At 37.4% G+C, this 23,848-nt stretch overlaps 2 protein-coding genes across 8 annotated transcripts in view; one reads left to right on the top strand and one right to left on the bottom strand.

Annotated features, from left to right (window-relative positions):
* NBEA (neurobeachin) overlaps window positions 1–23,848 on the bottom strand; it is a 536,299-nt gene that overhangs the window by 159,723 nt on the left and 352,728 nt on the right. For 6 of the 7 annotated variants that reach the window (XM_031465874.2, XM_064493205.1, XM_064493203.1 and 3 more), the window contains one exon: window positions 17,130–17,266. The exons of the other annotated variant lie outside the window; for it this stretch is intronic. In XM_031465874.2, the coding sequence (XP_031321734.2) occupies window positions 17,130–17,266 (137 nt within the window). The remainder of the gene's footprint in view (window positions 1–17,129; window positions 17,267–23,848) is intronic. 7 annotated transcript variants of the gene reach the window in all.
* On the top strand, window positions 13,153–15,283 carry MAB21L1 (mab-21 like 1). Its single transcript, XM_010993996.3, has one exon. It carries the CDS (start codon window positions 13,435–13,437, stop codon window positions 14,512–14,514), a length of 1,080 nt encoding a protein of 359 aa, XP_010992298.1. The 5' UTR covers window positions 13,153–13,434; the 3' UTR covers window positions 14,515–15,283.

Here is a 23,848-nt window from a genome sequence, read left to right on the forward strand (position 1 = left end):
CCAGTGGTACATTTTTTAAGAGGCTCTTATCTCTTGATGTTTTCTCTCCTATTATTTACCTACAGACACCACAAACAGTCTGAGATATAAGCAAAAACAAAAAATGGCCAAGAAATGGGATTCCATTCAATGCTGGTGACTAACGAATAATATAAACTTTTACTATGAAATATGTTTCTCAGCATTTCAAATACCTGATTTATTTAATGCCCATCAAACATAGAGTAGCTGCATCAACATGGTGCTAGGAAAAAAAATAAGCAGCATAGATTATGATTTGGAGAATCTTTTGGAATCAGACAAAAGCATGAGAATAAATCATTTAGAGAATTAGCTGTGTTCCAGGCTTCATTAGTTCTAATTATCCCCCAAATATGCTCGGCAGAATGCACTTGGGTCAGCTGGGACTGACACACAGTAGAGCAGGGAACTTATAAACTCCTCAAAGCACAGGAAGAGTTCATAAAACAACTGCTCGTGCATTTAGATTCATGTGATAACACCTCTGATTGCATAAGCCACCAGATGAAACAGATGGGGCAGCTCTGCACTTGAGAATGTTTCTTTTGTAAAAGCACTGGACTTTCTTATTCTCCATTCAAGACACAAACCGCAAGAGAACTCAGCCTCAGGCGGGCTGTCTTTGTGTTTTACTGCCTACGTGTCACAACAACAGTACGTAAGGTATTAACAAAAAACCCTCATTCAGGAAAAAAAAGGTGGTAAACAAAGTCACGTGCCTACACTTAGGGAAATCTCAGGCTGTAAAATAACACGCTCACCCAAAAAGCTACTAGACTTTTTTAACAACCCATAGTGAAATAAATTAAAAGAAAGATATTTTGTATTCTATCAATTACTTACTTAAAAAATTTCTTAATATTGGTTGCCTTTTACAACTTAATCTTCTGAACATGGTTTTCCAGCAATGTATTCACTATTTAATGGAGGCTTCTTTACTCGGTATGATATTCACCAATTCACTGTGGCTTACTGTACATTCAGCTACTGGCACTGCTTTTGAAGAATGGTTTCTGACTGGTGAGACTACTTTAGCTTAAGTTTTCACATTGAGTTCGACTTGTTAAATACTTCACTTTTAAAAAGCATTTTTCCTCAGCTTATGGTAAATTATTTAGAAATTATTGCTATCATCAAAAGGTAAATATATTAATGGATAATTATGAACATTATTCCAACAATATTGTAAGACTCTATGAACACATTAATTTACATTTAAAGTTCACTAGTTTTTCTGTGCATTGTTTAAGCATATGGGAAATTTGCAGATTTCATTTGTAGACAAAAAATCTAATCACAGAGCAAAACTGATGAATATGTCAAAATATACAAAGTGTGCACTTCATACCAAATGGGGCTTAGCTATGTATTTTGATAAGGCCATGAAAACTAGTATTAGAATTTCAGGTGTTTGGCAAAAAACTATATAAAGGCTGTGGAGTATTTAATCTATTAATCTGTCTACAGACCTTATTAAGTAGTAAGCCTCTTAGTATACCTTGGCTGAGCAAAACCAGTAAATTCACTGTAGTTAAATTCTGTTTTGCTATGGATGTTCTACATGTAGCCTATGACAAATTTTAAGAAAGAACTATTATGCTCATTAATGCTTATTCAAAAGAACAACACATAACTTAAAAGTCAAACCATGGAAAAATAGCTAAAAATAGTAAGATAAAATGAGCTGGGAAAATAAGAAAAAAGTCATTTACTTAGGACCCCAGTAACATGTGTTTAAACAAATGAGACAGTTGTTGACACATAGCTCTGCATCTGTAAACAGAGCTACAGAGCTTCCCCCCAAAAAAGGGAATGCGGTCATGTTTCACTTAATAGGGGTCTCTCTCTACTGAACTTCCCCCAGTCCACTATGGGAGTAATGAATTCTAGGCACCACAGTTGAAGAAAACGATGTACGAGAGTGGATCCTGAATGATGAATTGACATAAAATATGCTACAGGTGTGATGGCTAAGGCCCGAGAGTATTCAACTTGACATTGTAAATGCTAATTTAAGGGCTTATTTTTGTTAAAGGGACAAGACTATAAAGAAGGCACCAAAAGGTAAAAGTGCCAAGAAGAGAGATTTTGGGTTCAACATTAGAAAAGCTTTCTAACAATTAGAACTGTCTGTAAGTGCAAGTATCCATCTGAGTAGGTAATGAACTCCTCATCAAGGGGATAAAAGTGGAGGCTGGATGACCATGCCTTAGGAATGCTGTAGAGAAGCTTCAGACAGTTAACGAGGAGGGTTACATAATATAATTATTCTCCTTGAAAGTTCTCTCCTGCCCTGATAAAAAATGTCTACTTATGAGGCAGGATTCCTTTCCTCCTTCCAGCACTAATTGCAGGGTACGTTTTAATAAAACACTCACAGTAAATTCTATATAATTTTTATATACAGTGGAATACTTACAACTTATTAGGCATTAGTAGTGACTAGTAATTATAAGTAATTCTATAATTAAAATACATGAGGATAGAGCATTTATAACATAATCAGATGTATCACTGATAAAAATCCTGATACTGTAGTATCTGTACCAAGAAAAGTTTAGTGAGGAATAAAAACAGTTGGTGTTCAAATAGATTTCTTGGAAATGATTGTATTTAAATTCTTGATAAAAGGGAGTTTTCAATGTGTCTTGAACTGAAAGATGTACAATACTGTGGCTTGTATAACTCATTGATGTCACAGAATAAAACTATATGTATAAAAAAGTATACAGATACTGTATTTAAATGTATTAGTAATTATTTTCACTTGTCTAAAGGTATATCCTTTTAATCTTAGGTTTTACAATGAAGTGATACTTTTGGTGAATTAGTCCAATTTGATATTCATTAAGTAGTATATACATCTCCTAAGTTTGTCCCTATGAGGTAGATGGATATATTATCATAAAATAAAAATTCATAGCATAAAAAGTGTCTCAAAATTTACTTAATTAAAAGGCTACAATAAAGAATGCAATCTTTAAAACTCATCAACTGTATTTTTAATGTAAACGTAAGCCTGTAGTTTCTTTTCAGAATAACTCTTACATCCTAGTAGCTGTCGCTAAAACTATATCTGGGTGCAGACAGGACACGCATGCGGGCATTCAGGCACACACACACACACGTATATGTAGCTCCACGATGCACAGTATACACACTCTGGTGCTGAGAGCAGCTGCAGTCAGACAGACTTAGTTCTGTAATGACTTATGTGACCCTTGGTAAGGCACTTAAGCTTTCTAAATCTTAGTCTCTTTATTTGTAAATGGGAATTAATATTTGTTGCAAAGATTGAAAATAGAAAAGACTGTTGCAATTGTAAGGTACTATCTCATTTAATAGGCAACTTATTCCCCTGAATTACATTATGGTTAATGGTGCTTATTATTGTTCTGAATAATCTGGGTAGGTAAAGTATATGGATCATAATATAATACATTTTTATAGCACAAATCAACAACTTAAAAGCTCAAGTTTGAAAGTACAGAAAACAATCATCAGTAACAATTATTATCTAAGTCACTTTGGAATAATCCATAGAATTTTAAAGAAATAATATAACCATTTATTTGGAACAGGCCAGGCCCATACACACAGCGAGAGAATAAAGGCTCTACCATACAGGTGAAGAGAAGAAAAAAAAAATTACATTTGCCCTAAAAATTTCACCAGCCTATTTTCTGGCCTAAATATTCTGGATGATTTTCTCAGGGATCACACTACCTGAGTTGAAGGCAGGGTTCAAATACACGCTCTAGAGTATCTAGACTTTCTTATTTAAGACTCACAGCATTCAAGGGTAAAGTAGTATAAATTATACAAAAATTGGAACATTTTTTCAAAAGTGAGTCAGTGTAATTTGATATTGTTCTGATTTTTTGTTTTTAAAGATACAGATATTGAAACTATCACAGCTGATAATTTCATTCTGACACGAGTTTAAAAGGTTAAGTTACTATCTGAAGAAAGGTAATCTGGTTGCCTTTCACGGCAGCCTGCAAGCTCGGCAATCTGCATAGAGAGGGGCATTTGTCATCATTAGCTGAGCTGTGACAGCTGGCACCCAGGGTGTCCCAGAATCAAGGAGTGGCAGAGACACTCTTGGTTTAGGCTGCCGTTAAGTCTAGTAGGTTTCTCGAGGATCAAGTACACTTTATGAAAAGCTTTGTGATATAACTAACAGCAGTGAACATATTTGAATTTTCCGTAACATGGATAATACAAGATAGCACATAATTAGCGGGTTGCCTCTAGACAACAAGATGCCAGATTACAAGATGAATAAACATCTACTGCCTGCTACTTAGAGAAGGAGAATTGTTTTCAGCACTCAAATTGCTCCAACAGAGTGTTTTTTTTCCCAAGGCTGAATTAGGGTGATCAATTGATTAAGTATGTTTAAGGAAACAGATTGAAGGTAGAAAGAATAGTTCTCAGATTAATTTTAAAATTGGTTGTAAACAATGCATAATGTCTCAGGAGTGAGCTCAACTGCACACACCCAATAGACTACCCATCCTTTGGATAACATGAATATGAAAATTAAAATCATTTGCACAGATGCAATCCTCCAACCGTTTGAGGCATATGCAGTTGATAATAAGTATTTAAAAATATTCCTCGGCAAAAGTTTAAAATCAGAATCAATTTACCAAATGAGTGCTACGATGTCTGGTTCTGAAACAGTTGTGGTTAATATAGCTAGAAAATAATTTTTCAAATTTTAGCATTTTATAAATATGTTTGTCTTGTATAATGCAAAAGTATATAAAGCGAAAAAAAAGTTCAAATTAAGAAATAGGTTGAGCAGACCTTTGAAAAATAACAAGACTACGATCCCTTTAAAAAAATCATCAATGCTTGGAAACATAATCAATAACACTAGGTTTTATATTATTATGTAAACTAGTTTTCCACAAATAAAACTAATTTTTGTGTTAATGTAAAATCTATGCAAATACATGCAGTCATTTATCAGGAAAGCTGACAAGCATTCCATATTGGAGGGGGAAATGAAACTGCCTCAAGAATAGAGGCAATTAATTATTTCTGTATTTTTTCTTCCTCTGTCTTGAGGCACAAAAGTTATCCATCCAGTTAAAACAGCAAATGAAATAAAGAGATTTTTTTTTTATTTAAACACATATGGCTTTTGCCTGCAATACTGATCACCACAAGGTCTACAGATGCCCGTGGCTAAATTGTACACTGGCAGATGCACTCAGGGGAAAACTGTGCTAATGCAGCGTGGAGAGCAAAACAAATGAAGAACTGAATTTGCTAGTAAAAAGGGAAAAAAACAACAACAAACCCCCCAAAACCCCCCCTTAACCAAAAAAACCCCCACGTTCCCCTCCCCAGTGAGTTATGCAATTTGCTTATCAAACACAGGTTCATGTTGCAAAAAACTTAACCTTGGTCTGTTGCAAAAAAGTGAAAATAGTTTTAAGTAAGTGCAGGTGTTTTTATGTATACACACACACATGATGTATGTGAGTGACTGAGTAATATATTTTTATTTATATGGACAGAATGGCTAGTAATCAACTGCCCTAGTGTATACTACCTAAACCGGGATAATAGTATAAAAACTGGATAAATACTGTTGAAACTTCCAGTTGTTATTATTTTAAAATTCCATTTAGCTGCAACCTCTTAAGATATTTTTGAAAACTGTAAAGGTTGTTACAGAACAATCTTGCAGATGTGATATTAAATCCCGGTGGTGACAAGAATCCTATATTTAGTGCCTGTTTTCCTTTTAATAGGTTAACATAAAAAATGTACACAGACCAATTCAACCTTTTACTATTTGAAACACTGGAGTGGTGTGTGTGTTTGTGTGTACGTACGTATAGTCTGCATGCATGGGCTATCTTGCAAACCATAAAAAGAGTGTACTTCCTAAAAATGGTTAAGATTATTAAGAAAGCAATAACTTGTTTCTTAATAGGCCTGTAAGCATGCATAACATTAAAATTTCTATTGTAATTGCCAAATAAAAATATAAAGCAGAAAGTATTTAAATAATTTTATGTCTTGGGGAAGAAAGAGAAGACTAGTTGTACTATTCCAAGTTGCAAAAAGGCAAAATACTTGAAAGGGCATCATTATCAATGAATATATTTGTACTACTACAATTTAATAATTCTTTGGAGTATTTCTAACCATCTAAATTTGAATGATAATGCATATTTATACAAAACTAGAATTTGAAGCTTATGTTCCAAGAATGTGTATATATCAATTAATATTAGCTCTAATAAACTCCTTGGCCTCATCCCCTACCACTCAAAGGGAGGATTAATCTACCAAAAATGCAAAGTAAAATGTAATTCAAATACTTAGAGGAGATTTATTTCTCTGATGACATAAAGCTAGTAACATTACATATATGCCTCAAATGCTGCTAACTTATAAGATGAATCCCTGTTTCTTAAACATATTTTGATGAGCCAACTGTAAACTATATTCCTCAGTCTAACACACATATTCATGCTAGCATAACAAATATTAGCAGTTCCCTTGAAAAATGAATCCTTTACCAATGTCACACATTAAAATTAAATAACTGTTATGTAAAACAAAAGTTATAAACCTATTGCTTGTATATCTGAAATAGCATTTTTTATCTTGCTGCTATTTTGGTGCTCTCTGACTAAACTGGTCTTAAATTAGAAGCATAAAGAAATAATAAATTCTAGAGGAATAAATAAAGGTGTTTACAGTCTAAGGATTTTTTGATATAAAATCAAAACACCCAATTTTTATAAATTAATCATAAATTTTGCAAGTTAAAAAATAAAATAGGGGCACAAGGAAACTTCTTTTGTGGCCAAGGAAATGTTCAATGTGCCAGATGTTATATGACTGTATATATTTGTCAAAGTTCATAGAATGGCACACTCATATGGAAAAATCACAGACTAGAACAGTAATGTCTGCAAAATATACATAATAAATCTGACTTTAATAATAAAAATAGATTTCACATAAAAATAAAATAATAATGCTATAACTTTTTTTCACAGGGTCCACAAGTTTTTATTAAGAGACACCACATCTTACAAATGCCTTATGCTCATCATGCTTTTGATTTGATGTAGATGGCTAGATAAAATGAATAAACATGTAGATTAAAAAGTATTAATAACTTCTTAGTACTTTTGACCTGACATTTTTGACAAGTCATATGGAAAAATTGTGCTTTTAAGAAGTAGTACACATAGGTACACTAAAGTGTATATTATTACAATAGTGAAAATAATTACACATAAGTGGAAATTAAATATTATTTAGGTGTTCTCATCTCAGAAAATGCTTATAATCTATTTCTATATGTAAACCTGTAAATTCCTATTCATAAACTGATTTCAATTTTTTCTATAAAGCATTTGTTTTATTGCATATAATATATGTGACAAAAGGTAATAGTTTTTTATTTAATGTGATTATCCTTTTAATTATTACTCCAGTTACTGATCATTTAAAAAATAAATCCTAGTTTAGAAGAATTGCTTTACTCATTAAAAATAAGCTCCTAAAATTAGGAATAGGAAGTGTTATTTTAGACATGCAATCACTGGAAGTTGATTATCTACATACCATACCCTAGTCTCAAGGTAACATTGCATATTTTCAGTGGTTTAATCACACATGGTCTGAGACAGTAATGAGAGCTGTGCAGTCCTGGATGACCCACTACAGATGTACAGATTAACAGACACTAATCACATTTGATTCCATTGTTTTCTTCAAGTGCAATAAAACTGCAGGGTACTAAGAGTACTAAGGATGTAGTCATATACGCAAATGTCTATAAATCTACGTTAGTTATGGGTTAAGGAATACCTAGTTTTCATACATTCATATAGAAAAGAATCACACGAGCCCATTTTTCCTGTCAGAATATGTCTACAATATCCAAATTAAAAACATAAGATGGAATCTTGTAAAATGAATTTAAATTGTATAGATTATAAAGATAACAGTGACTTTCTAAAGGGTCTATGAGGAACTGGAATCTTGGAATCAATGCTTCCGCCATAGTACTCAATAAATGAGAGATTAACCCCCAAATCCTTAAATGTTTGGAAAGGGTTAGAGACCACAATGGATTGTGAACAGTAACAAAGTCTTCTGGTTGATAACCCTGCCCTTCAAATTTGGCAGTTTGCAGATGCAACTTAAAATATCCTGTACCTTTGTGTATACATTCAAATGAAGTGAGGAAATTGAGACAATTATCTAAATAACCCAGATTTGAAATGTCTTTTTTCTACCAAAAGAAAGGTTTTGGCCAGAGTTATCCAGAGTTAACCTCAAATCTGCAAATCTAGTAGTGGTGCTAATTCTGGTAGAGTACACTTCCAACTTCCATCTTTAGTCTCAAAGTTACTTTCTTTTCAACATTTTTTAACACCAGTAACAAATTTACTAAGCAACACTATAAGAAAAAAAAGTATTCCCTACTACCAACGTGACTGTATGATCACGTACTAGAGGGATGAGGAAAGCTGAGGCAAAAGCCTTGAACATCAAGTGAAGAACTAAGGAAGTAATTTTTAAAATTTAACCACAATCACCAGGATGCTCTGGTTAAAGGAATAAAATAGGGTATTGTGCAAACAGTGACCTTAATTCTCTATATCGTCATAAGCCTGATACTAAAATATGAAATAATTATTTTAGGAAGTCACTGAAACTTTTGAAGCTCTCAAGCTATTTTGTTTCAAGTGTTCTTATACAAGGAGTCACAACAGGAAGAAAGGTATAGATGCCATCAAATTAGATTACCAGAAAAACTCCCTCTATTTTACTTTATTTAATGTGACACATAAAGAAAACCCTGCACAAATATCTGTCTTTAATTTCTCTGGTGTAAAAAAAGAAATATATTGTGTCTGGCAGAATGAAACAGATGAAATAGCCTGGGTGCATTTTAAAAAAGAAGGGGGGGCTGGCTAGAAATCAGACGCATACAATGAGCCTTCAAAGCCACTCCAGCAGTAGGGATAAATAATTTAATAAACTCAACTTCATATTCTTTTTATCTCCCCAGTGTAATAAGCACATATTAAAAAAATAAAACTTTAAATTCATGAATGCTTGTGAACAGAATAGCAGCCAGTAGATAATGAAAAAACACAAAACAATATCTATGTGAGCATTTAACATGTGTATGCATATCCTCTAACAGATATATTTTTCCAGATGAAAGGTCACAATTGCTTAAATTTATGAACATGTAATTCAGATTTAAATTAGGTTTTTCTAAAAACACAGAAACTTCACATTCCTCCATCTCTCAACATAATAGAGTTTTCCTTTAAACCTAATAAGGTGACTATTTGCACATTACTTTGTGTATCTCATAAAGTTAAGTAGGCTTACAGAAGGGAGAATAAGTTACCTAGGAAACAGAACTTCAGGAAAAATTATTTTGCTGTTGTTATTTTGAATGGTTGGAAGTGTTAAGGATCAAAATATTTAATTATTATATATTCATTAATAGTCCTAAAATTTATGATAATGGTGTGCTTGTGACTTTCTTCAATTTTTTTCATAATAGCACATTTTAAAGTAAGGCTGCCTAGTAAATTAAGTGAAATGAAAAAGTCAAATCCTTAAGACTTAAAATTCCAAATACCATTCAAATACAAGCATCTCAAATTGTCATTAAATTGTGAGATTCTTGTGGGTTTTTTTTCTTCAATTAGGTCAGTTTTCTTCAATTATCATTCTATTCTTAGCTCATGTCAAAGATGTCTGCACAGCATACCAATGAAAACAATTAAGCATTTATATCCTAAAGCACAGGACACACACACAAGCTTTTATTCTAGTACTAACTACTATGATTATATTTATAGTAAAAAAAATAATACAAGTAAGATTGGTGTCATTAGAGTTGTTTTATGAACTTTTCACCTAAGCAAATCAATTTATTTTAAGCTATCTCCATGTATTACACAATCACATGAAATAACTGGTTCAATAGGTCAAGTGATAGTTTTAAAAAATTACCATAAAACAGTTAAATAAATTGCTCCCATAAAACAAATCTATCTCCAAAGCCTGGGTGAAAATCAGCAGAATTACAGAAAATATACTATATATTTTAAATTCCTCTCCATTGGTCATTTCAATAAAAAAAAAATTAAGGGGTAGAAAACACTCCTCAGAATAGTTTAATTTTTCCCTTCAACAATGAGAGGTGTCTGAGATCACTGAAAGGATCAGCTACAGAAGGCAATTCATTTCACGTGTTCAGTGTAATAGAAAATCACTGTGTTGCAGCAACAAGAAGTACTTGCGCTGGAGTATTATTCCAGGGCGCCCAGTTCACCCACAGTGATAAGAGCGGATGGGTGAATCCTATGTTATGTAAATCACTGTCAGCTCCCCGCTTGAAGGGTGCTGAAGGAAGCAGCTCAGAAAACAGTCCTGGCGTACTTGAAACCGAATGACTTCACTTCCCCGCAACACTCTAGGACTAACGAGTTTCTTAGTCCTTTTCTCACCATCCATTTTTCTTCTTCAAAGTGCAAATCGTTAGTGAAAAGGCCCTGGTTATACCAATTAGTTTGCACAAAGTGCCTCGGCGTTTAGCTTCGCTTTAACCCAATTAAGCCGCACAGTGAGCCCCGAAGATGCGCCACCTGCGCGCCTGGCTCCAGCGCGGCTGCCCGGCGCCCCTCGCGTCCTTCGCGTCAGGCCCACCCGGACGGCCGAGCCAGGGTCCCCCAAACGGCCCCGGGGCCTCCGCCTCCCAGGCTGCCTCACATTCTGGACAATCGGGGGCATCTGCAGGTAGACCCCAAAATCGAGAGACCAGGTCTCAGCCAAGCAACTCTGACCTGAACGCCAGGGAAAGCGCAGGGGCCGGCGACGGCGACCAGGAAGCGCGGGGCTCGGCCGCGACCGCACGTGGGCCCAGCGATTTTCGGGCGGACGGGCGCCGGGGCGGAGAACGTGGCCTAGCGGCCGTGGAGAAACTCCCGACACCAAGTAAGGTTTTAAAATAACCCACAGGCGCGCGCGCACACACACTAAAGCTTATGGGACATTGAGCAGAGAGAGGAAAGAAGGATGGGCCGGGAGTGCGGAGCAGCGGAAGAGAGGCACCAGCGGGAAGCGCGCAGAACCTGCGCTGGGTGGGGACAAAGGTGGCTTTTCCTCAGAGACCACGACACATCTTCGCCTTCGTGGCCGCAGGTTCTGGGGCTCTGATTTGCCTCCTCTTCCTTCTCTTCCAAATGCCAAAAGGTAGCAGTGCGTTCACCCGCATCGCTGGCAAAGTGAGGACGGGCTGGCGGGTGCTCCCAAGCCCTGCTCCTAAGGGAATGAAAGGTTCTTGGGGGACAGAGTGGACAGATGCTATGAGCCCCGAGTCTAATGTACTATTTTAAGCTAAATCGGAATCTACCACTCTTGGATAACGAGAAAGTATGATGCTCTACCTGTGCAAAGAAGGAAAAAAAACATCAAATGCTTCAGTAAAAAGTGGAAGCCCTAAACAAGATCTTATTACAAGTGGCTCTGAAGGAAAGTACCTACAAACCGGTTCCAAGAGTTATAGGATTTTGTTGGAAAGATTCTTAATTTGAAAAAGACAGCATCTAATTTAAAGGTAGGCAATTAAAAATCTGCCTAGGTTTAAAAACCACTACAGAATCCCTAAGTCGTATTTCTTCTATTTCCTGTATATTAAGGAAACAATTGGTACCACCAGGAAAAAAAAAGTTCCACATAAATCCATTTCTCACTCCTGCTTCTAGGTTCCCAAATTTAGAAATGACTTCTTTCAAAGGTTTCAAAAATGATATTTAAATTAAAAAACCCTGGATGACTGTAAATTAATTTTCTTTTAAAACCGCAACCATTTTCCTGTAATCAAATCTATGAAATAATATAAGATTAGAAGTCTACTGTCAGGTGACCACTAAGGACACTTAGGAGAAGAGATATAGCCTTAATTATACATCTGTAAACAAGCCAGAAACCCCAAACCTGCAAATTTTCAGGATAGTTATCTGCCAGTAGGTCTCATCTCTATGATCTCTCCTAAATGTTCACCTATTAAATACAGCTCATTATGAACTCACACTAAAATAATCTCTCGATCACAGAGATAGTTTATTTCTCAAATATTTCTGCCAGTGCATACAAAACTTCATGTCCTGGTTATAATGTTGGGCAAGTCTATCGAAGTACAAAGAGGACTGCAGATGGGGGGAGGGGTGTACTAAACATTTTTTAAACATCCTAGCTTAAACTGGGGTAGACAACATTTAACAGCAGTAATTGTCAGATTCAACAACTACAAATGAGGAAAAAACAAACTAAACACTGCATAACATAAGAAAAAAATCATTCTAATATCGGAACATCCAGATCACACAGGTATTATTAGTCCATCTAAGCCAACTTGCATATACATGAAAGAGCAAACTCTCTGCCTGCATTCAGAAGGACCTCGAGGATTAACAGACATTAATTATCTTACTCTAAATGCAAGTTAGTGACTTTTGTTTTAGAAAATCCCATCTAGTTCACCAATTGATGGATGAACATTAGTACACCTGTATTTGCATTTCATCGGTAAAAAGACAAGCAGGGTTTTCAGCACAGAAGAGAACCACTTTGCCAAGTCTTTTCAAAACGTCAATATGCTTCAATTAATACCAAAGCCGAGAGACTCCTCTTGATTTCCAAGACTGTCTAGGTGGCCTGGGTGGTTTTCTGCCGGCAGCAGCCTCCTACCTTCAGTTTGTGTGCCTATATCCATGAGGGGGATTAATTAGCCGGGTTGGAGCTGACGGAGGCTGTCGTGACGAGCCCAGTGGCGATTGGCCGCCAGCCTGCCTGGCCCTGCCTTTATAATTTCCACACGAGTGCATCTGGGCTCTTAGACAAACCAACAGCAGCTTCTTCTGACACATACACACGCACACTCACCCCCGACACACACTCAGCACACTTTTCCTCCATCTGATTAACAGTCCTGCACACACAGTGATTACAGGAATGCGTAAATAAATACGGAAAGGGTTGATTATTTTGACTACTGGAAGAGCTTTGCTGGGTCTCAGCGCAACTTTTGTTTTTATTACTGAGAAGGTGATCTCTCCTTGCGTTTCTCTCACACAAGGATTCTGTAAAAGAGGAAGAGAAACAGAGGGGGTAGAACAATCTTTCACTTTAAGATCGGCTGGGCTCAAAGATAAAAGGAAGGGGAACGCGGCCGCTAGGAATCCACCGCTGCAGCACTTCGGAAAGACGTTTCTGATACATTTCTGAGCGCGGCGGCCCGTTTCTCCACCGAAGTTGGCTCCAGCTCTAGCAGCCGCATTGGATCCCACAGCTTACTGCGAGACTCCGGTGTACAATCCGGATCTCTGCCCCAACATGATCGCGGCTCAGGCCAAGCTGGTCTACCATCTGAATAAATACTACAACGAAAAATGCCAAGCCAGGAAAGCTGCCATTGCCAAAACTATCCGGGAAGTCTGCAAAGTAGTTTCCGACGTCCTGAAGGAGGTGGAAGTGCAGGAGCCCCGGTTCATCAGCTCTCTCAACGAGATGGACAACCGCTACGAGGGCCTAGAGGTCATCTCCCCCACCGAATTTGAAGTGGTGCTTTACCTTAACCAAATGGGGGTGTTCAACTTTGTGGACGACGGCTCGCTGCCTGGCTGCGCGGTGCTGAAGTTGAGCGACGGGCGCAAGAGGAGCATGTCCCTCTGGGTGGAATTCATTACCGCCTCCGGCTACCTCTCGGCGCGCAAAATCCGGTCCAGGTTTCAGACGCTGGTGGCTCAAGCGGTAGACAAATGTAGCTACAGGGATGTGGTAAAGATGGTGGCAGACACCAGCGAAGTGAAACTGAGAATCCGAGATAGGTACGTGGTGCAGATCACCCCGGCTTTTAAATGCACCGGGATCTGGCCGAGGAGTGCTGCCCACTGGCCACTTCCCCACATCCCCTGGCCGGGACCCAACCGGGTGGCGGAGGTCAAAGCAGAGGGGTTCAATCTCTTGTCCAAGGAGTGCCACTCCCTGGCCGGCAAGCAGAGCTCAGCCGAGAGCGACGCCTGGGTGCTGCAGTTCGCGGAGGCAGAGAACAGACTGCAGATGGGGGGCTGCAGAAAGAAATGCCTCTCCATCCTCAAAACCTTACGGGATCGTCACCTTGAACTGCCAGGCCAGCCCCTGAACAATTACCACATGAAGACTTTGGTTTCCTATGAGTGTGAAAAGCATCCCCGGGAGTCAGACTGGGACGAGTCTTGCCTGGGTGATCGGCTTAACGGGATTTTGCTGCAACTTATCTCCTGCCTGCAGTGCCGGCGGTGTCCTCACTACTTCCTACCAAACTTAGATCTGTTTCAAGGCAAACCTCACTCGGCTTTGGAGAACGCTGCCAAACAAACGTGGCGACTGGCAAGAGAGATCCTAACCAACCCGAAAAGTTTGGAAAAACTTTAGAGGACAATGTAATCGAGAGCCGAAATGTGATGACTATTCTCAAAGTTCTCACTGAGTGTAAACTTCCTGTTCGATTCCAACCTAGTGTTCCACTTGACAGTGCAAAGAATCTCTTCCTTAAAAAGGAGTACTCATACAATGTTGAGGCATCATCTCACCCACCCCTCCAAGGGAAGAAAAAGAAGCAGGGAAAGCGGATGGAGAAAACCCCAAACCCACAAGTATTAGAAGACTTCTTTACAAAGGATTTCATATCTCCCTTGAAAAGTACACAGTAACACCCGGAAAACAGCCTGGCTGTAATGCAAGACCACAATGAACACTGCCTAACTATCAAAGGATTATAGCAATCCTGGTGATTTAGATGCATCTGGCTGTGAGTAAACACGATTTGGATATGCCATCTGAAGGAAAGTGTAATGTATATTTTGATTTGTAACAAATATTGTGATCTCACATTGTCTTTGAAAGTGTGGATGTTGGTGTTTTGTGATTTGGTGAACAGAAGTTAAATTGCCATTTTGGATACTTCCAGACATTTTCCACTAACAAAGATTTAAAGGTAGATTTCCTCCTGGTACTTTGACCCATCTTTGGAAGTGTCTGAACTTTAAAAAGTTTACATTTTGTTTCAAATATATTGCTTGTTCTATTTCTAACATTCCATAAATATACTTGAAATGTTATTTAAATATATTCAAAGAAAGTTGAATTCAGCTTATATAATAACGCTTGAATATCTGAATTATATATTTGAAAAATGCACTTGAAATACACTGGATAATTACTTTTGTGATTTAGATTTTAATTTCTGTTGCTGGTTTTTATTTAATTAGAAGCTAATAAATGAAGTAAAATAAAAGTTGTTGTGTCTCACTTTAAATTGTTTTTCGGTCAGAAGATTAATGTTTCATTTTGAAAACTGAACCCACTTGACTATTTAAAACATTGTGAGAAATACGCTAATGAAATTATTAAAAATAAAATCTAAAATATTAGAGAAAAGCTTTTTGTATAGCTCCAGAAGACAATGATCTACTGTCAGTTGCTGACTTTTTATGAGACTATTTCATGCTACAACAGACACAAGTTAAATTTATCTCTGAAAGCTTGCTCTTCTGGGTTAATATTTCTGTAGAATCTTTGATAAATATAAGGATGACATATGTCATGACAGTCAAGGTTGCTGAGTTAAAAATCAGACTAACTCAGAGAAAATGAACTTAACAAAGTTCCAATAAAACTTCTGAAATTTGGATATGAAAACTAACTATGCTAATAAAATGAAGATAATTTCTGACCTATTTTATGTCAAACCTTATTTTATGCAGGAAGGGTTCCACTGGCAGGATAAATGAATCAGAAATCCAAAATTACTTTTTACTTCATAGAGCAAGCCAATGATAAAGGCATAAAGACAAATTTTAAATTATCTAAAATCAAATATATTACATTTAAAACTCATTTTCAAAATTCAATTCTTTTGGATCCAGAAGTGAAAGAAGTCCTGTGACTGTCCTTCAGAGTATTTTAATTGTCAACAAGTGCAGGAAGGACTAATCACCTATGGGCCTTAAGGTAGTTAGTTAATTCAGGTGGGGGTAAATTTTAGAATTTCAATTGCTATTCTACAAATAGTGTTTTATGCTGCTTTATTTCTCTATATAAATTAAATATAAATTATACAGTTCTGGATCTATGGGAGCATTTGTCTTTGACTATTTTAGAATAACTGCCTCTGAAAAATACTTTAAAGGAAGATCTTTGTAAAATGATGCTTGAATATCCAGCATGACAGGTTCTCTGAATTCTTATTCTCAGGAAAACAAGTTTACAAATTGCACAATAACAAAAGTTAAAACAACAGAATTGATTTTCAGAAGAGAGTGCAGAGTAATAGAGCTGCCAAAACCTCACGTTTTAAAAGTTACACAATAAGATATAATAAACATTTATGCATTTCAAATCATCCAAATATGAATTGTCTGGCATTATACTCACAGAAGAATACAAACTTTAAACATCTGAGTGCCAGTATATACTGTGTATACACATTTTAAATCAAAGCTTCTCAGAAAATCAGTTTCTCTTCCTTTTAAATTCACATATAAAATCCACTTTTATTTCAGGAGGTGAAAAAATGGATGTAATAAGAGAGATGAATTTATATCCAAATCCCTGCCCTTTTTCTTATAACCTTTCAATAAATAATAAGTCATATTGCAATGCACACTTTTAGAAATCAAAAGTGATTTTGGTAAGAAATTTCAAGAGACCTTTCCCAGTCTTCCCCAAGAGCTGGAGATGCTGTACCCCAGGGACTTGGGAGCAATTGGTTCAACTATCAAATCTGACCAAGTGCACACAAAGGCACTCATGGAAAGACTGTTAAAATGTACAAAATGTGCATGATCTGGTAATACAAGATTTTAAATCGCTAATATATTCTTCAATCCCATGAAATAGAACATGTGTGTTATTTCATTCATTTTACTTTCTGCAAGAAAGATGGGAATGTGCTCCCCTCCCCCACTGTCATTTAAAACCAAGCAAAATTGAAAACCACTTCCTGCCACAAAGCCACCAGCACTGCAAACGAAATTACTTTAACTCACTTTCGTGTCGATCTTCTTGAAGGGAGGATCATCCTCATCTACCTCGAAGTAGATTTCTGTCGTGGTGATGGAGAGAGTCCCTTTGGCCACCACCACGGGAGCAATGAGCTGGGCAGGGGTGCTGAGAACCACTGGGCCTGAAAGAGAGGGCACTGGAGTCAGGCTGCGCTTCTGTGCCCCTGACACTCCCTCCCCGAAGGGTACCACAGGTTTTGATTTTTAAAGATGCACTAAAAAAAAAAAAAAGTTGTCTATATTATGCGGCAAACTCCTTTCATGTGAGATGGGTCTGCTTTGCTTTTTATGCATTACCTTATAACGCGACTACAGATAAATAATTCTATAAAACCCCAAAAGGTCAGCATACCGAATATGTGACTTTCAGCAAGCGAGTCTGCACCCGCCGCCTAGAAATCCTGTATGGTTGGTGAGGCGCTGCCATTAGCTAACTTAAAAGTGCAGAACAGACTCCCCAAGGCCCCGATTCTCCATTGAGCGCCAGCCGCGTTTCCAGAGACCCTGGGCAGTCAGCACTGGCCCCCAAAACCACTCGTCGTGTAAAGCCCGTCAACTGGGCAACAGCATTCCCCCAGGATGGGCGGGAGGACGTGAAGGGGTATAGGGTCTAAACACATAAATTCCACTGCACTAACTAACGGGTTTGCATCTTGCAAGAAAAGGAATACCGGCGTCCTAAAGCGCACTGCACATCGACATACGCGCAAACATGGACATCAAATATTTCTTAGGCAGAAAAGAACAAAAATTGCAGCACTTATTTTTCTCACCGAAAAAAAGTCAAAAATGATGAAATTGTAAGACGCTTGAACAAAACGATTCTCAGAAAAGCATTAGAAACGTGCTGTTCCTCAACTTTTGGGACTAGAGGAACTAACCTTCCGTAAAAGATGTTCAAAACGTGTGCATACTAAGGTGCTTACTTCGAATTTCCACCACTTGAATTAAAATCGAAAATTACAAATTTCATGTATTAGAATATTAATTCAAAGGAGGATTACTTAACTGCCCTTTAAAATTTCCCGAAGGGGAGGCATTCTTTTCTATCATAGACTTAAAATTCAGACTTAGAAATCAGAAAAAAATGTATTCGTTTTTCAGCAGCAAGGGCGCATTATACTCCCTTCCACTTTCCCCCCCTCAAATGCACACAAATGAGTCACAACAACAGCAGGAGAAAGGCAATGAAAAGGTAGGTCCCCTGCGGCCCCTCAGGCCCGGGCCCCTCGGCGGCGGCTCCTCGCGGGGAGACCGGCCCTCACCGCCGCCGCCGCCGCCACCGCCACGGCCGCCTCGAGCAGGCCCGGCCCGGCCGCGCGGGGACTGCAGCGGACTTCGCGTTTCCAGGGAGCAGCACACACCGAATCCGCGACCGTCCAGCACAAAGCCGGGCGTTTCTGCTGCAGGAGGACCGGAGAGGAACTGGCCGCTTCTGTCGCGCTTAAAGGGGTGGCTATGAAGCACACTGTGTCAGTCTGCACCCCTGATCGTGACCGCCCGGGTCAGGCTAAGGCTAAGGCCCAGCTTTTATTTTACTGCTTTCTATCCCGGAGAAGCCCGCACTGGGGTGCCCGGGCTCGGGGCGCGCGGATTCCCGCCTGGGTCTCGGGCAGGCAGCTTCCGCCCGAGTCGGGCGGAGTCGGGGTCCACCTCGGCTCCATAAGGTTTTTCTTTCCAAAGGGCGAGGCGGTCGATCTGAAGCGCCACTTTAAAGGCTCATCAATCTTAATCTAGGTTGCTCAAGTAATTATACCCGAATCTCTTGTACGATTACAAGTGGATTTGGGTTTCTATTCCCCAGGCCCTCCTTTGTGTTTATTGGAGGGTCTGTGCGCGCGCTCGGCGGCGCCTCCTGCCTCCGCGCCCTCCTCCGAAACCCCCAACGCTCGGGCCGGTTAGAACCGCTCCCTTAACCCTTAAGCCACCGGGACGCTCTTCTAGATGCCACTTTTCACAGTTCCCTTCAGGAGAAATCCAGGTTTACTTGTGACTGGGGCGAGGTGAGAAAGGTGACCTGATTCACATCGGAAACAAAGTGTCTTCTTAAACATCACTGAACCTTGATAAAACCTCAGAAAAGTCGTCATTCTAAACACAGAAAGCTAGTGATTGCTGGTTTAACAGAGATTTCAAGCATCTGGAGCCAAGAATGGCCAAAAACATTAAACATGGCGAACTACTTCTTTCTCTTAAAAAGTAATTTAACATATCCAAACAAATTGGGAAAGAATTTAAAAATCACGATACAGAAACATACAAACTGACTTACCGAAATAAACAGTGTTACGAATTTTAAGTACATAATTCCGTGAACTTTTAACAGGGAACACATTTTCTCTACCTGTTTTTCTGCGTTTCTGAAAGGCGAGTGCGTTTCCTTTTGATTTGACTCCAATTCTCATTCTATTGAATGGAGACTTTTCTGGGGGTTCATACAAGGGCTACGAACCGGTCTTTCTTTAAGAAAGACACTCATGAAATATTCAGCTTTAATAGTGTGTCATTTTTACCCTTGTCCTTTGGAAATCTCCAATTACAACTTCCAATTCCATAGCATGTTTAAGAGCGCTGAGTCTTTTTGTTGTAGCCTTCAGGGAGCAACCAGCCGCAGAGAGAATAGAGTTAATCCACTACAGCAATACAGAGAGGGGATTATGTTTTAATCCCCTTTGGGGGAGCCTCTGGATTTTAGGGATCCGATATTAAAATGTTTACATAAGGCACAATCACAAACCAAAAAAAAAAAAAAAACCCCCCCAAAAAAAACCAAACCAAAAAAAACCCCACCTTGGATCCCTTTCCCAATGAAAATAGTTTAGAAAGGGCAGCATGTCTGGATGTCAGAGAGATGGTGATCTGGCAGATTCTGTCCTAGAAGATAACTAGGTACAAATTTAATCTCCTAACTTTGTTTCATGTAGTGAGTTTGTAGATATATTCATTCTAATGACTTCTATGGCAATACAAGGATAAATTATATCAATGTCTTTAAGCACATACAGAAGTAAAGTGATGGTTATTAAAAGATAGTTAAACAGATGGATGGGACAAAACCTCCTCCCCTTGTACTGCTGCATACAATGGTTTAAAATTCCACCATCTAATGTGGTAATTAAAGGAAAAAATAAGTGTTATTTACCTTTTGGAATTGGCACTGTAATGTTTAGGAAATATTGATCCATTCCTATATTTGAAAGAAGGATAGGGATATTACTTGCCATTAATTTAAATGCTAATTTAAAATCTGAACTAGAACAAAAATCACCCAAACATGATGGAAAGAGTCTTTAGAAGAAGGAACGTCTCTTTAGAGCCAAGGGATCTTTAATCAGTTAGGATGGTAAATGTAGAGCAGAAAATACATATGCTTTATATTTGAGAAGGGAACTGTTCATCAAACATATTTTAAAACTATAATGTTAAAAAATACTTGTGGGTTTGGAGGATTCTACTGACAACAAAATTGTAAGTCGAGAAATCTTAATAATAATCAACTTTTAAATAGAACTTTACAGTTTACAAAGTTCTTTTACATTTTTACTTAACTACTGGTTCAATATTCACAATTTTGGACATATGGATGTGTCAATACCCTCCTGCCAAAGACCACCAGGAGCACAACTGCAGTTGAGAAAGTTGGGTTTATTGCTCAACGCAGAGAGGGATATATTGGAACTTCGGGGCGACTGAGTGTAAAAATGGACTTATTGTAGGATCTGGGCTTTGGTTAAGTGATTTGGGGAAGTATTCAAGGACGCAGGGCTTTGCTCTGGACCGGGCTCTGTCAGGGAAGAGCGATAATTCTGTGACTTGGTGTCTCAATAAATCTTATCTAGGACTAGACCTAGGCTAAAACTAACTGGCAAAGAAGTAGCAGTCATTCGTACAATCAGGAGAAAGGGATGTTAATATTTAAGCAGTGTGTAAAGAGACCTTGTTTTTGTGCTTAGACAAAATTAAGAAGTTGTCTTTTGCCTCACATCATTACGTGACCTCGTCTGATGTTCTGTGAGGTTGTTTATGTCCAACAGGAGAACACCCTTGTCAAGCTGTGAGCCCCAGGCCAGCTCCCAGCAATACCAAGGCCTCCTTGTGAGGGTCAGGCCGGTTTCCTGAGGTCAGGGGCTGCTTTTCTTTTTCTCAGATATAGGAATTAATCATTTTTTTGGGGGGTGGTCAACAGCTTTCCTGCTATTAAAAGGCAATTATGGTGATTAAATTCTCAAACAATGCTAAAATTCTTTTCAAATTTCAATATAGAGTATGACAAAGAATATATATAGGGACAAGGAGTTGAAGTAATTAAAATTGGCATCGTTACAATTATTTGATGAACTTTCAGTTGGCAAAAACTATATTTACATGAAATTATGAAATTATAATGTATTATAGAGTCATCTGAATATTTGCTAAACTTAGTTTAATATTAATAAAAGTTTTATTAGCTATATGGATTAACTCCAACCTCAAGTACTTTGAAACCACATGTTCAATTTGCTTTTGGAACATGAAAAAGACCACTACTTTGGGATAATAAGCATTGACTAATCTTTGTAAAATTACTAAACTTAAAATCCTGAAATTATTTAGAATAAAACTAATTTGAAATCCTTTGTGTTTAGTGAAAAAGGCCATTATTCCAAAAAATCTTTAAGACAGAAATAAAATAAATAAATTTTTACAATGACTCCTATAATGTGATAAAATTTGTAGGAAAATAACTCACAGCATGAGTGACTGAACATATCTAAAATATTACCACTGCTTTGAACTTTAAATTAATAGTTCTATACTTAAAAATAATTTAAGAAAATGTTTGCCCCACAGAATTAGAAGAGTAAAATGCTTTAATCTCAAAGTAATTTAAAATAAATTATTGAAGAATATGAGAAAGTTGGAACTTTGTTTTGGGATTCTAGGAAAACTTCAGGCATTAAGAAAATGGAGATGTTTGTGCCTAGGGGAGAGGAGAGTTCGGGGGAAAATACTGCAGAAGATCTTAGATTCCCTTTATCCAGCACAGTTCCCTGGGTTTCAAGCATTTGAAATGCCTCAAGAAAAAAGAAAGCATAACAAAATCTCTACACAGTGCTGCTTTTCTTTATATAAAGAGAATATTTATAGTGGTCCAAATACATTATCAGAATAATGATCCTCTGAAATTTTCAAAAACTTCTTGCAATGAAAATAGTTACAGAATATTTTAGCTTGACTCAGAAAAATATAACTTGAACAAGTAATAGAATACATACTCCAAGAGTTAACAAATTTAACTTCCAGCATTGTTACCTCCTTCCCTAACACACACACACACACACACAGAAACTACCCATTATAAATACTCTAGAAATCCAAATTTCATACAAAGCTCACCAAGCCCAGGAAGTGACCTCTTTACACTCTTTGGTGACTTTCTGCACATAATCTACCCTTAGACTGAGATTAACAATAACCAATCATTCCCCCAGTGCAGTGGTTTCCTTAGATTATCACCATACAAAATGAGACAGGTGCTTAAGAACACATGTGAACCTTTTCGGACCTGAGCAAACCTACCTCTGGTAAAATTCAGCTTACCAGAGTCTGAAACAGGAACAGAAAGAATGGAGCCCTCTATATAAGAGCAACTGAAAACTGCATTTTAACAAAATACCTGTTCATCATGGTAGAACATCTATTTTTGCATGAATAAAATCTCATTTAATGTGTTGATAACAAATAATTTTTAAAAGTCCTAAAAGATAATCTGATAGGCTCTAACTTTAATGTACCATTTGTGTTTTTTAATTCCTTTGTGGAACAAATAATTCTTTATGTTAAAAAGAAACCAACAAAAACTAGTGCATTTTCTGCATAGGCAATTTTATGGAACAAAAAGCTTACAAAGCATATATATTTTAAGTAAAATATTACTGAGTTATATATACTAAATAATATATATATATATATTTTAGTATATATATGTATATATATACTAAAAAAGAAGGATGTTTTTAATGTTCATTGTGGTAATTTGCTCTGCCTTTTCATTTGCTAGGTGAGCCAGCTGAGATTTGTGTTTCTAGTTATATCACATTTAGTTCAACATGTGGAATCCATTTTTCACTTTCTGGAAGGGTATTGACTCTTTTATGGCACTAGGATATCATTTAATGATAAAGAAGAGTAAGTTCCTACTAGACTAGATGAGTGAATAAACCAGAGGAGATGATTTAAATCTACCGGACCAGGAGGACTTCATCTTTGCACCCCTGGCTGGACTAGTGCCTTGTCTTTATGTTCGCATGGTTTCCTCGGCACATCTTTATTGCAGCACTTATCGTATGTTGAATATATGTGTTTAGAAGTTTGTTTCTCCCATTTGGCATGAGCTACTTGAAGACAGGAGTATTATCTTCTTCATCTTACACAGTTTCTGTCACACAGTATGCAATCTGTGTTTATCGAACTAAATATAAAAAACGATACACACCATTGCTGCATGTATATGTCACAGTAAAAAGGCCAATTAAAATAAAAGATTACATCTTTTATATTTCTCTGGAATTGATTTCAAATTGTTCTTTAAAATTATGAAAGACACTGCATTTTGTAGAAAAGATAAATTAAAAAATATGCTGAAAACCAGTAAGAGTTATATAATGTAATTGGTCATTCCAGCTATATCACAGGCATGCTATTATTTTTTTAAATGGCATACT

Source organism: Camelus dromedarius, chromosome 13, assembly GCF_036321535.1.
Source record: "Camelus dromedarius isolate mCamDro1 chromosome 13, mCamDro1.pat, whole genome shotgun sequence".
Taxonomy (NCBI): Eukaryota; Metazoa; Chordata; class Mammalia; order Artiodactyla; family Camelidae; genus Camelus; species Camelus dromedarius.